Source organism: Excalfactoria chinensis, chromosome 3 (genome assembly GCF_039878825.1).
Source record: "Excalfactoria chinensis isolate bCotChi1 chromosome 3, bCotChi1.hap2, whole genome shotgun sequence".
NCBI classification, from domain to species: domain Eukaryota; kingdom Metazoa; phylum Chordata; class Aves; order Galliformes; family Phasianidae; genus Excalfactoria; species Excalfactoria chinensis.
Genome location: NC_092827.1, coordinates 26,487,616 through 26,500,275, shown reverse-complemented (window position 1 = coordinate 26,500,275; position 12,660 = coordinate 26,487,616). Strand labels below are relative to the sequence as shown.

Genomic DNA, 12,660 nt, shown 5'->3' with positions numbered 1-12,660 from the left:
TGTTGCATCTTCTGCTTGAGGACCCTCGCTATATTTACTAGCCCAACCTTTCCCAAAGATTTTAGGTTACCTTCCTGAAGTTCCTGTAAAGAAGATAAGAACACATATTCTGCTCCAGTGTTATCTGTCTGATAATGTGTTACAAAGCACCAACCAAAACAACATCTGGATTCCAGAGTGGAATCTTGAGCTGGAAACTGTGTGATTAGATATTCCTCTGTAAGTGCAAAACAGATCTTCTCCAGGTCTATTGTAATGCACCTGCCCTTAGAAGTTGTCTTTGCAGCTTGTGCAGATTATGGGTTCTAGCACAGAAAGCCTTCTTTGACCCAAGTATCTACACATTGTTAGCAAAGTGCGACTGTGTTCCCTCCAAAAAACCCCAGAATTTGGCATGTGAGGAGACAAAGAAGATTAATTTGCCAATATCTGAACACACTTGGAATTAAATTTGCTCTGGTTCCTTGACCAGTCTATTTCCAGTGTCACGTACATCACACAAGAAACTTCCTCTTGTGAAGAGATGTAGCTTAGTCTGAATTAAAAGAGAAGAGGCACAGCTGACTAGTCAGCACCACATGGTGTCAGTCCACCTGGTGTCTCACATATGACCATGGGTGCCAGCAGATGGAAGGCAAAGGCTGTGTGCAAGTGTACTGCAGTCTTGGTACTTTACACGGCAATCTAGAAGGAAACTATTTTAATTGCTGTGGGTACCAATTCGGGTTTGTTACAACAGGCACAATGCAAGAGGAGAGGTACACAGTACTCAAACCTTCTGTTAAATGCAGGCTTACTACAGTTTTTGGTAGCAGGTTGCATTCTGGATTTCAAGGCAGTGCATCAAGTATCCTTTATCAATTAACTCTCAGCACTTCACAGAGGTAAAAAAAAAAAAACAACATTAGGAAAGACATGCAGGGTGACATGCACAACACAACAAATGGAAATAAAATGTTTAAAAACTCTCAGAGAAACAAACAAATCATGCATTCTGGTTACTGAGTTGAGTTAAACAGAAGTGTGTAAGGCATATATGCACACAGGCTATAAAGACTCAGAAACGCCAATATGAATGTGCTTGTACTCAGCTGTGACCCTCGATTTTCTCTTCAGTGACTGTAGTAGGGTTTATAAATATACCAAGTTGGTTGATTTCAAAAACCTTGTGTAACAAATAGTAGTGGCTACTGCTTGAGAAGCTCAATCACACAACCACAGGATCTATTACATCTCCTATTTATTATAGATCTCTGTATCTTAGTTTACAATAGATAATTACAGTACATTTCTCACTACAAACCCGGTTAACTGTAATTTTACAGAGTAGCGCTGTCACTAATCATTGTTTTGGGAAAAAAGAGAGAAATCACATTTACGATGCATCACGTTTACAAAGCCCATGATAACCATTACTGGAGATATCTGACACAATGCAGTTGAAAAGGGATTGAGATAGATCAAAAGTTTCTGCAAACATCAATGGAATTCAAGACAACAAGGAAAAAAAAAAATAGTACAAACAGCAGCCTGCCTATGCAAATGTATGAACAAGGGTAGTGTAAACAATTACTGGCTGTATCTGAATACATATGCAAAGGTGTAGGTGGTACATACTGGCAGATGTTCTGCTGATACTGAAAGTTAATACAAAATATCCAGGTGTGTCTTCTAAAAATAAGGCTTTATTTAACAAAATATAAGCATATTAGTAAACAGGCCTGTACGTAAACAGTCTAACAATGCAATATGTAACCTTAGAAGTAAAATGTTGGAATTTAAATGAGGTATATTTGCTCAGAACTAGGTCCACGATTACTCTTCTAGGAGATAATATCACCTCCTCTCTGAGCTTAAAGTGGCAAACTCATACATAGTTAAAGAAAAAATATTATCAAATGCTTAAATTAGATTTTGTTGTATTGTTTTTAACATAAAGGCACGTGTCTATTTCTACTGGTAGAATTACAATTCCAGTAAGAGGAACTGCTCAACTCAAAAGGTCTTAGCAAAGCCTTTCACTTGGGTTCCAGAAGTTTTGTTAAAATTTCCACAAGAGAAAAGCTGCACGTAAACATGTACCCAGGATGGGTAATATGATAAACACTTGGTAGTAGGGTGTAGCAAGGACGTATTTTAAGAGAGAAGCATTCTCCTTCTGTTCATAGATTGAGTGGTCACAGCTTAAATAGAGCTTTTGGTTCAATGATCTCTAACCGAACTACAAGTTTGACAGAATGTCACTGCTGTAACACCCTCAGCTTTACTTGGATATGATGCAAGGTTGTGTCTATGTCTTATGGAAGTAAAAAGCCATCCCATTTAAACAGCCCCGAAAGTGTTCCAAATATGTTACCAAGACCTTGTTCTACAGATTGCTGAAACCAGAATGCCACTATCTAGAGAAATCAGAGGGTTCTTGATACAAACATAAGCAAACACACTAATGTGACAGAGAACAATGGTTCCGAAGTATCCACATTATTACTGCACCAATACTCTGCATATCACTGCAATCTTAAAAGCAAAAAACTGCAAAGCAACCTTGCAGCTGAGAGGTAGCAACTGAATGTCTAGTCAAAGTAAACCAAGTTAACTTCACCCTACAAAACAAAAGGCAGTTTACAGGAGGTAACAGTTTAAACCAGTGCAACTATTTCAGAAGAGTGACTGTGCCCAGACAAGATCCACGACAAGGGGTTCATGATGTCAACCACAGTTTCTAGATGCTTCTACCATACAAGTTAATAATTATATTAAAATACATACATTTTATAACAGGGGTCAACAATAAAGACAAGAAATTTTCACTATTTATCAGGCAGTATTTTTTTCTTTCCTGAGCAGGGATGTTCCATTCCTTGGTGCTATTTTGAAGCTTAGTGAAGCTTAACTAGGTTGAACGCTTCTTTTTGTTTGAGAAAAAGCACGATATTAACATAAAAGACAACAAGTGCCTCCGGGCTGCAAAATTCTCATAAGGAAGTTTTCTTTAAAGGACTGTAATTAACATACAATTAGGGTTTAAATATTCAATTAAATAACCACAGTCAATTGAACAAGTTCCTGTAACACTTGACCTGTCCAGGAAGTCTTGTCTGCTTCATCCTTTGTGGCTGAAAATGAACTGGAACATGCAAGGATGCTTTTCAGTCTGCTCAGAGAACTGAAAGTCTTTTAGCTGTTGGTGCTTACAATGACACACACAGGCTCTATTGGGAAATGCATGAACTGTATTTGTAAGTGTGCTTCTCTCATGGTAAGCTCTCTTATTTATACTGTAATAAGACAAATTTTTGGTTTTCTTTTCTTCTTGCAATGTTGTTTTTTTAATAATTATGGAAAATTATTAAAAGAGAAGTAAATGCTTCCCAATTTGACTCTTAGTAATGTAAAAAAAGTACTGATAAAAGAAATGGGAATTCTGTGTACTACCTTTACTTAAGCATAAGGCACAAAAAAGCAGATTTATTTTCTTTCTTTTTTCAAGCATAGCTATCATCTTCACTCTTGATGCTCACTACCTGGAAATGAAGCCTAGCACAATGTTCTACTTCCCAGAAGCATCTGAGACTATTCACCACATTACATTATCATTGATCAATCTGCCACTGACATTAAAGTCTACTGCTTACAGTGATCTGAATATTCAGTTAATGATGAAGTCAGTGTTGTAAGATTCTAAGCCTTTTACTGTTTTCCTTGATCCTTTATTCTTGTTCTTCTCATTCTGAGCTTCTGTCAAGGGTTTGCGCTTATCAGTGTTAGTAAGTCCTTATTCTTCTGATAGGTTTAGGATCCACACATCTTCAGCTTTGTTCTTCATTCCAGTCTGACTTGCTCTGACTCCAGAGCAGACCAAACTAACAAAAGATAATAATAAAGAACTACCTACAGATCAACTGCAATTTACATGTTGCCCACAAAATATTAATAATCCATAAATTATTTCTTTCTGTTATTCTTTTTTTTCTCTTTCTTTTGATCTCAGGTAGGCTGAGCCTACTGTAGAACATAACTATGATGATCTTGGATTCCTTGAAGCTAAGTCTGCAGTGAAGGACCATTCAGTGGAATGAGAGTTCTATACTGTCTTGTATGACTGTATTGCATTCTACAAATTACCATTTGGGGTGGAATGAAAATCTGATCGCTCTGAAATTGATTTGTGAAAACAGATTATTTCACAGTAAGAAGGATGTATGTTGTAATATTTCAGTTTTCACTGCTTCTTCTAATTGCCTTCAATTTTTCCTCCCTTGTACTGTCTCAGGATTGGAGCTGAAAGCACTCAGAAATCAAGTGTTGTTTCTTAAATTAAATGGTCTCTCAATCTGGAATATAATGTAAACAGTTACAACAGAATGCTGGCTTATTGTTTCTGTTGTGTTCAATTATTTTGGAGAGAAAATAACTTCTACGCTACTCCAGATATCTGCCAGTTTTGGACATCTGTCAGTGATTAACTGTATCATTTATTAGAATAAAATGCACTGATTAGGAGTTTTAAATCAGTAAAATCCACACATTTACACATTTACTATGGGTTAATACTTAGATCTAGTTTGGAGAAAAATAAGTACAGTTTTAAAAGTTAATCATTAGAAAGCTAGGTACATAATCTTGGCTTTTTTAATAACCATTAGCAAGTATATAAAGATTTCAAGGTATAATTTGTGAGGCCATTATTTGGAATTCCTACCTTGAAGCCCACGTTCCCCAGGCGGTCCTGGTAAACCATCCTTTCCTGGGGGCCCTGGTAAGCCATCTTTTCCTGGGGGTCCTGGTTTCCCATGAGCTTGGGAGGCAAGCAATGCAGCAGGCAACTTCAACTGGGACATAAACTGAGCCATTCTTTCTTCAATAGCAAAGGACACGAGAAAAAAAAAAAAAAAAAAAAAAGGTAAGAAAACTGTTCACAAAATACATGAAAATAAATAATTCCCAAAGCTCCAGCCAAATAAATTTCTGGAAGTAAGATTTTTAATCCTCCTAAATGTCAATAGTTCAGGGTATTAAATGCTCCAATAAGGATCAGGATCTTTGGTTCCAGCTGATTTCCTATTTGAATCCTCACCCTTTGCAATAATCTCAATGAACTTGCACAAAATTTGTACTGTCTTTTACTGATGTAGTTCAACATCTTAAATGACTTCTATCTTCTATTTGTGGCAATACTTAAAATACATGAAGACAGAATAATTAGCATTTAACATCCATATGACAGCGTATCTTTGTAACTCATATTAAACCCCAAAGTAGGACTCAAATAATGTGAACAGTTCTTGGGATGTGTTTAAACCCTAGAAATAGCTGTAAAAACAAATAAACAAAACAATAGCAAAAAAAGAAACAACTCAGCAAACAAAACTACTGCAGAGATTTCAGCATAAACAGCACGAACTGTTCGGACTCATGGAACAAAGCATACTTGCTGACATTTTAGTGATGCTTAGATGTAGACCTTCATAGTTAACCTGGAAACTTAACAAAGCATTCCACACCTGATCTGGCATTTACTCTGGTGGAATTTTAAGATTTAAGATAAGAATTTCAGTGAAGAAAAGAGTGGAAGTATCAAACAATGAAAAACAAAGTGAGATGACAGAATCATAGAATCATAGAATTACTCAGGTTGGAAAAGACCTTGAAGATCATCAAGTACAACCGCAGCCAAAAACAGACAAGTGAAAACAGACAAAGTGAAACAAAGCCAAAAACAGAAGATTTTTGGCAACAGCTAGTGATGTGTACAAAATGGAATACATACTAATGTGTAGATGGAGTGACACATGCTTACCTTTGATAGCAAGGTATCTCCTAATGCTGGTCTTTTACATAAGGAAGCACTGGGTAACATATTTCAGCTTATAATTGTTGGAACATAACTATACTAAATAGACAAACAGCAGCTAAGTGTACCTATGGCAGTTCAACAAGTACTAAGTAGTATGTACCGTGTATGTTAGATGATGTAAAGAATTGTATATAAAAGTCATTGGAAAGTAAAAACATTTAGAACAGAATTTAACCTCTAGCAACATAAGACTTGTCTGTCTTACCTTCAAAAACCTTAAGAACCTCTTGTTTGATATATTTCTTTAGTTCTTCAAGTGAAACTGTATCAGTCTGATGAGGAAACAAAAAGGCGATATATATTGGAAGATACAATCAAAGAACATTACAGGACGCTACAAAACTAATAATTAAAGAAAAAAAACTGAAATCAGTCCTAAGCTAAAATTAAATAAGCAAAAATTAAACATGCTAAAATTTATTTTACTCACTTATGTACAAAGTTGACTTTACTGCAAATAAATTATAATATTATAAAGACACTCACCTATCTGGATGACCAGCATGTATGTATTATGAAAGCGATTTGCATAAGATCATAAGGAAGCCCAGTGATATTTATATACTTCAGTGGCTTTTTGTATAACATCTTCCAACTTCTCACCCCCACTGGGACTTTATTCAAGAGCCAGTGAAACAAAACTGTATCACAGGATTTAGGTAGAAAAGACTTTTATAGCTTTATTCCATCTGATTCAGGGCCTCTTACTAATTGAAATGAATTCACCACATCTATGCATGTGTGTGCTTACATGGAGGCAAACAGAAGTATATGCAGCTGACAGGAAGCACTTCACTGTCATTTCAAATGCCAATTTTTCTGTTACTGAGAATCACATTTGCCTACCTATTTTTGTTTGGCATTTGCAAATATTAGTCATCTCAGAGATACCTTAGTTTTTATGACAATGTACCATTGCTTGATTGAATTCCCACTGCTCAACACATGCTACCTTCATCTATTCTGACTTCACAAGCAACTAATAAAAACTTCTTATTCTCTTACCAGGAAACCTGGAGGGCCTGGTGAGCCTGGAGGACCTTGATGACCTGGTGATCCTGGATGGCCTCTGTCTCCTGGTGGCCCAATAGGCCCCATGGCCCCCTTTTCTCCTGATGGGCCAGGCCTCCCTCTTTCACCCTGTGGACCTCTGTCTCCTGGAATACCCTGATCTCCCTGAGCAAAATAAAAGCATAAAGAAAACCACTGCACACATGGGAACTTACAAGGAAGAACTGCCAAGAATCCTAAAGAGTAACATTTTACAAGGTCAGAAATTGGTTTTTATTATACAAATAAATTTTGTAGTGAAGCTGATTTATAGGTTGATCCTGTCTCTGAAAACACAGCGAGTAAACTTTTGTTTTCTTGCACTTTTAATGTTGAAGCCAATGACAAAATGTAGCTTGACCCTGCAACCTAGTTTTCAAGTAGGGAATTCTGGTGGGGAACACTTATAGACCTCATACATCTAGAGATGTCAAATATGGTACATGCAGAATTTGGTGCTCAAATTCTCCCAGGCATAAGGAATCAAGTTTTGTTTTGTTTTTCTTTTTTTTATCTTCAAATTTCCCTAGATGCATAATATTTTATGTTTGCCTGTATTCAACCTGTTAATCAAAGAAACAACAGATATACACATGCACTTCAAAGGAGTAACTTCTCTGCAAACAAAACAGACTAAATGTTGATGCTCTGGCTAGCTTCTATCATGGGCTGAGATGTAATTTAAATTTGTTTTATTTGCAGTGAATTAAATCTTTTAGAAGGGCTTAATATATTTGCTGTTAGTTCACTGAGCTATATCTGTGGAGCAGAGTGCAGCAAGTCATGCATTCAGATTGTTAACAAACAGCTGACAGCTCTTATGGGTCACTGGTTGTCCTTGCTGCATCACTTAAGCTAATGTCAAGTTCCACCATCAGGAGCAAACAGCACTAGGAATTGCCTGCATTATTACAAGATAAATCTAGAACCCTTCATTTATGAGGAGTAAATAAATGGAATTAATTGGGTTTTTAATCTATAGCAAATACTGCTAAACTTCATTCAAATCTGAAACATCACTAACTGATAAAATGATAAAAGTGTAGTTACAGTCCTAAGTTGTAATTAAATGACATGCTAAGACTGAAAAGAACAGATAAAAAAAAAAAAAAAAGAGGGAGAGAAATGCAAAGATGAAAGCAGGAGCTTAACTACCATTTTTATAACCCATCTGTCCTCCAAATATATATTATTTCCTGTGAATTTGAGCTTACTAATGGCTATAACTAAGCTCTGCTACAAAGACCACTGTCACTTGAGTTGCTTTATTGCATTAACTGAAATCGTAACATTCCCTACTTCCTGCTGTAATAAGCTTGTTTAATGTAATACGTGGTCATGTGTTTGTGACATGCAAAGATCCCAGGGATGAAATGAGGAAAGCTTTATAACTTTCAAAGTTTGACTGCATTACAAGGGGATTACCTACTTTCTAGCTTTCATCACCAATTTACACTGTCCAGGTCATCCACATTAGAGGGTCTATAAATGTGTTTTTCTCTAAATGCAGAAAGGAGCTGAATTTCTCGCAGTGGTCCCTGGGATGCTCATTGTCTAAAAGATCACCTACAGTTCACAGGAAATTAATTTTCTGGTTGTGACTGTAAGATATGTGCTAATGAGTTGTTTGGATACTTAGGTAAAAGGAAAGAAGCCATTAAAACAAGGGACTTACTCGTTCTCCTTTGGGCCCTCGGTCTCCTGGTCTCCCCACAGCACCCTGAAAAATTATTTTTGAAAGATGAAATATATTGCTTAAAGGCTTTGTTGTGCACTCATCTATCAGCTGAACTGAAAACAACTACTAGGATTAACAGCTGCATTATTTGTGAACAACTAAATATGCTAAAATGCAAAAGCATGGCTTCCTACCGGAGGGCCTGGCACTCCATCTTTTCCATTGATTCCCTATTAAAAAAACAAACAAACAAACATATTTTAATAATTATTTACATGTATTTTGAAAACAAATTGGAAATGGTTAGAGATGGTATCAGTACATATTCTAAAGCAGCAGCCCAAAGTTCACATGGTTACAGTGTTGAAACACTCACAAACATTCTTCAGGAATGTGCAACAAAAATACTTGGGGCCATGCTGAACTGCAAGCAGGTTACATTTGAACTGAGAGAGCAGTGCAAACTATTATCTTCAGTGACAAGACGTGTATCAATTATAATGAACATACAACTTTAAACTACCAGCTACAGTGAAATTCTGTAAACATGTAGAATGTGGAGCTGTACAGGTACTCTACAAGTCCTGCTTCATTATACAACAACTGAAGAGATTCATCTTATGGTAGACATTAGCCCTAAATGCCCTATTAGCTCCTGCTGTTACAGAGATTAGACCTCAATAAAAAGTGTCCAGATCTATTCACCCGTCATTAGGACTTGTGACACACCACTGCTTCCACCTGCTGGTCAAAACATTTTTTCCTGCCCTAAAGAGGGCGGACTTACTCATAACGCCCACTGAAGGAGTAGTCTCAAGCTCACATTTTTCCCCAGCCTGGAACATGACATTGTCTCAAAATGTGACGGGTGGCATGGGCCAAATAATGTCACAGAGTAATTTAACAATTGCTCAACACTGGATAAGTGCAAGATAAATGCTCTGTCACTATTTATTTTCCTGGAATATGCAAGGCCAGAACCTGCATACCCTGAAAACTTAGTGATATTTTGCAGTATGAAAAAGAAGACTTGGATAAGCAAAGGAATCAGCAATTTTTCCTTCCCTTTCATACTGCAAAGAATGGTTTTATGTGATTAAGATTACTGTGGATCTGCATCCCTTGCTTGTGAGTCCATGGCCCCCATCTTGTTCTTGCCCTCAGCTCAGTCACTTTCTCTTGCACGGAAGCTCACTCTTGCAGCATCCTGACAGAACTCTTGAAAGTAGTCACTTTTTTATTAGTGATACACATTTTCAAGCTGTTCCTTAAATTAGGCCAGTTTGCTTCAGCAATTACAGAAATTGTCTCTTTCAAGACAGAAGAATAGTGTGGAGATGTGATAATAAACTGAAATGGTGTACTCCTCATGCTTATCACTGCAGCATTGTGCTCAGGGGGAGACAGTTTTGAGCTATCCCAGCTGAACTACTTCTGGAATGTGAACCAGACTGTTTTAAACCAGCTCATACAGTGCTACAGCACACTGCTGACTACAGTGTATTTTAAATGAAGATGTTAGATCAAACATATCCTCAGAGAAAAGTGAGTGCTTCAGACATGATGTTGCATTACCAGTAGAAGAATACAGAGGAACAATAATGTGTATAAAGAGTCATGAAGCCAGAAGATCTCTGCATAACTGAAACCATGACTGCATTTTGTTGCCCTATACTCAACAGACTGTGCTGAGCTACTGGGTTAATATTCTCACTCTGAAAAACTACTAAAGTAACCTTTGAGTCAACAGGATCTAAGTGACATTCAAAATGATCTCAGTTACCTCCAAAGGATCTCAGTGACATCGGTTATTAAAACATAAACACATCACACTCTATATGAAAATAATTATTGACTAGATGGTTATACTGAGTGCTGTAACTCCAGAATGTTCTTCAGAAGTTATCAAGACTAATACAAAGCAGGATGTAATCTAATTTCTTTTGAAACTTCTCATAAACTAAGATGCACGTTTTCTTAATTAAGGTAGATAAAATTGCTTACTGGTTTTCCCTGTGGTCCTTCTGGTCCAGGGAAGCCTGTATCTCCTATAGGTCCTCTTTCACCCTAAGAAAAAAGAAAATACGAATGAACCGGCATGTAAAATCTTTCATCCATTATTCAGTATATTTTTGTATTAGCACAGTAGTCTAGAACCCAAATCTGTACTTACAGGTTCTCCTGGCAACCCTGGGGACCCTGGAGATCCTGGCTTTCCCTGCATGAAAATAATATTAGAAATTCAAGCTGCTATGAAGTAAAACATCAATTTATCTTAGGTCAAAATTAAGACAGCATACACATTTGAGTGAAATGCTCATGTTACAGCTCAATCAGTGCCTTAAAAGAGAAAAAAAAAAAAAATCTTTTAAAAAGGGTTTGTTATTGATTTAATTTCTGTTGTAATTTTTTCTTCATGCTCCTTTTCAGTCACTTCAATTGTGGTTTTAAATTCAGCCTGACAGTGCTCAGAATCCTTGTTCATTCCATTAGTTAAATGATGATTTCAAATGTCTTCAGTTTTTCAGATTTTTTCAGTTTTTTTTCAGTTCTGTTTTAACAACCTTGCTATCCTGCTCTTTAGCATTATACGGAAATGAGTTCACTACACAAATATCCTAAAAGTAGACTGAAGAGACTGAACATTTTTTTTTGTCATTAAAGATGAAAGACTGTAGAAAAAGGAACTGTAAAAAGGCATCACACAAAACGTGACTGAAAGGCAAAAGGAGGCTGCCTCCAACCCACAGTGGCCTTCTGCCTTTGGTGCTACTGGAAGGAAGTAGTTGTGCACCAAAGCTGAGGTCACCCTGTTTTTCTAACCACTATGTATTACACATAACTTAGTACTCTACACTTGGCAGCTTTCTTCTCAGCACTCTTATACAGTTGCTGACTGTATTTGAGAGTTTAGTCTCTGTGACATGTGCTGGAGAAATGTACATCCAGTTTTATCTGTGTCAACTGGAGTTATCAGTAGCTATCTCTCGCCTTTGCTTCAGTAGTTCTTTATCTCCCTCAGCATCAGTACTGATGCCCCAAGGTCATTACTAATCACACAGTTTATGTTGGGACACCATTCACTTCTTGATATCACTTACTGGTGGACAGCTCCCTACTATTCCAACCATGTGCGACTTGAAGAAGAAATTAACAGACTTATTTGTAAGAAGAGAGGATAACACATATAGGAAGAAACCTCTAGAGGCCATCTAGTAAAAACTTCTGCTCAGATCAGGGGTCAGCAATTAAATTAGATTGGCCTATTCAGCCTCAGACACAAATCTCAACCCATATTTCCTGTAAGTATCCCTTGACCCACCTGTAGAAGTAGAAAATCTAACACCATCAATACCAATGACAAATTCAGGATTGATGTGACTTGCTGTGAAAATAAGCATTCGTGGCAATTCTTGTGGAATCTCAGTCCAAGCTTCTCTGATAATCCCACTCAGCAAAAAGCCAAAGCTAAAATGAGGTATTTGTATTCCCAAATGGAGACAAGTGTTCTCTAAAATCTAGGGAATAATGTTAGCCAAGGAGGACAAATTCTCTTCCAGTAGGATGTCAGACTACTGGAAGACTGATAAAAAATACCGCCTCTCATAAATCTATTAACTTACTTAATAGAACTGCTTAGCATAAAATGCTAAAGCAAATACTTTCTTTTCAATGGATATTACTAGAGATAAATGTAAGCAACAGAATACATCTTCATCAGTGATGAAAGGAAGTCAATAAGTATTTCACATCCAACTAGAATAGAAAGCAACAACAGTAAGATCTGAAAAATATCCAGTGGGAAATACACAGGGAATGAACAATTATGACAAGCCTAACTAGCTATTGAATTATTAATTCACAGTATATATATAATACATTACAGAGCAACAAACTTTGAAACTCTTACATGGGCTATAAAATTCAGATAAATACTTATCTTCTTCCTTTAAATGTGAGTTTTTACCTTGTTTTAGGTAAACTTAACTACACTAAGCTACTTAAGCTAATGTACTCTCTTAGAAATCACAGTAAATATACTAAATTAGGGGCTAGTGGAAATAGGAGTGCAGAG

General features: G+C 36.7%; 1 protein-coding gene across 2 annotated transcripts in view; it reads right to left on the bottom strand.

The window, feature by feature from the left end:
- COL19A1 (collagen type XIX alpha 1 chain) overlaps window positions 1-12,660 on the bottom strand; it is a 181,761-nt gene that overhangs the window by 803 nt on the left and 168,298 nt on the right. Inside the window, exons 43-50 of one of the 2 annotated variants that reach the window (XM_072333645.1) lie at window positions 10,759-10,803; window positions 10,590-10,652; window positions 8,780-8,815; window positions 8,583-8,627; window positions 6,863-7,033; window positions 6,063-6,129; window positions 4,703-4,858; window positions 3,677-3,863 (exon numbers count right to left, since the gene is read on the bottom strand). In XM_072333645.1, coding sequence (XP_072189746.1) covers window positions 3,823-3,863; window positions 4,703-4,858; window positions 6,063-6,129; window positions 6,863-7,033; window positions 8,583-8,627; window positions 8,780-8,815; window positions 10,590-10,652; window positions 10,759-10,803 — 624 coding nt within the window. In that variant the 3' untranslated portion in view covers window positions 3,677-3,822. Of the gene's footprint in view, window positions 1-3,676; window positions 3,864-4,702; window positions 4,859-6,062; window positions 6,130-6,862; window positions 7,034-8,582; window positions 8,628-8,779; window positions 8,816-10,589; window positions 10,653-10,758; window positions 10,804-12,660 lie in introns of those variants that run through there. The other variant, XM_072333644.1, reaches the window with a different exon arrangement.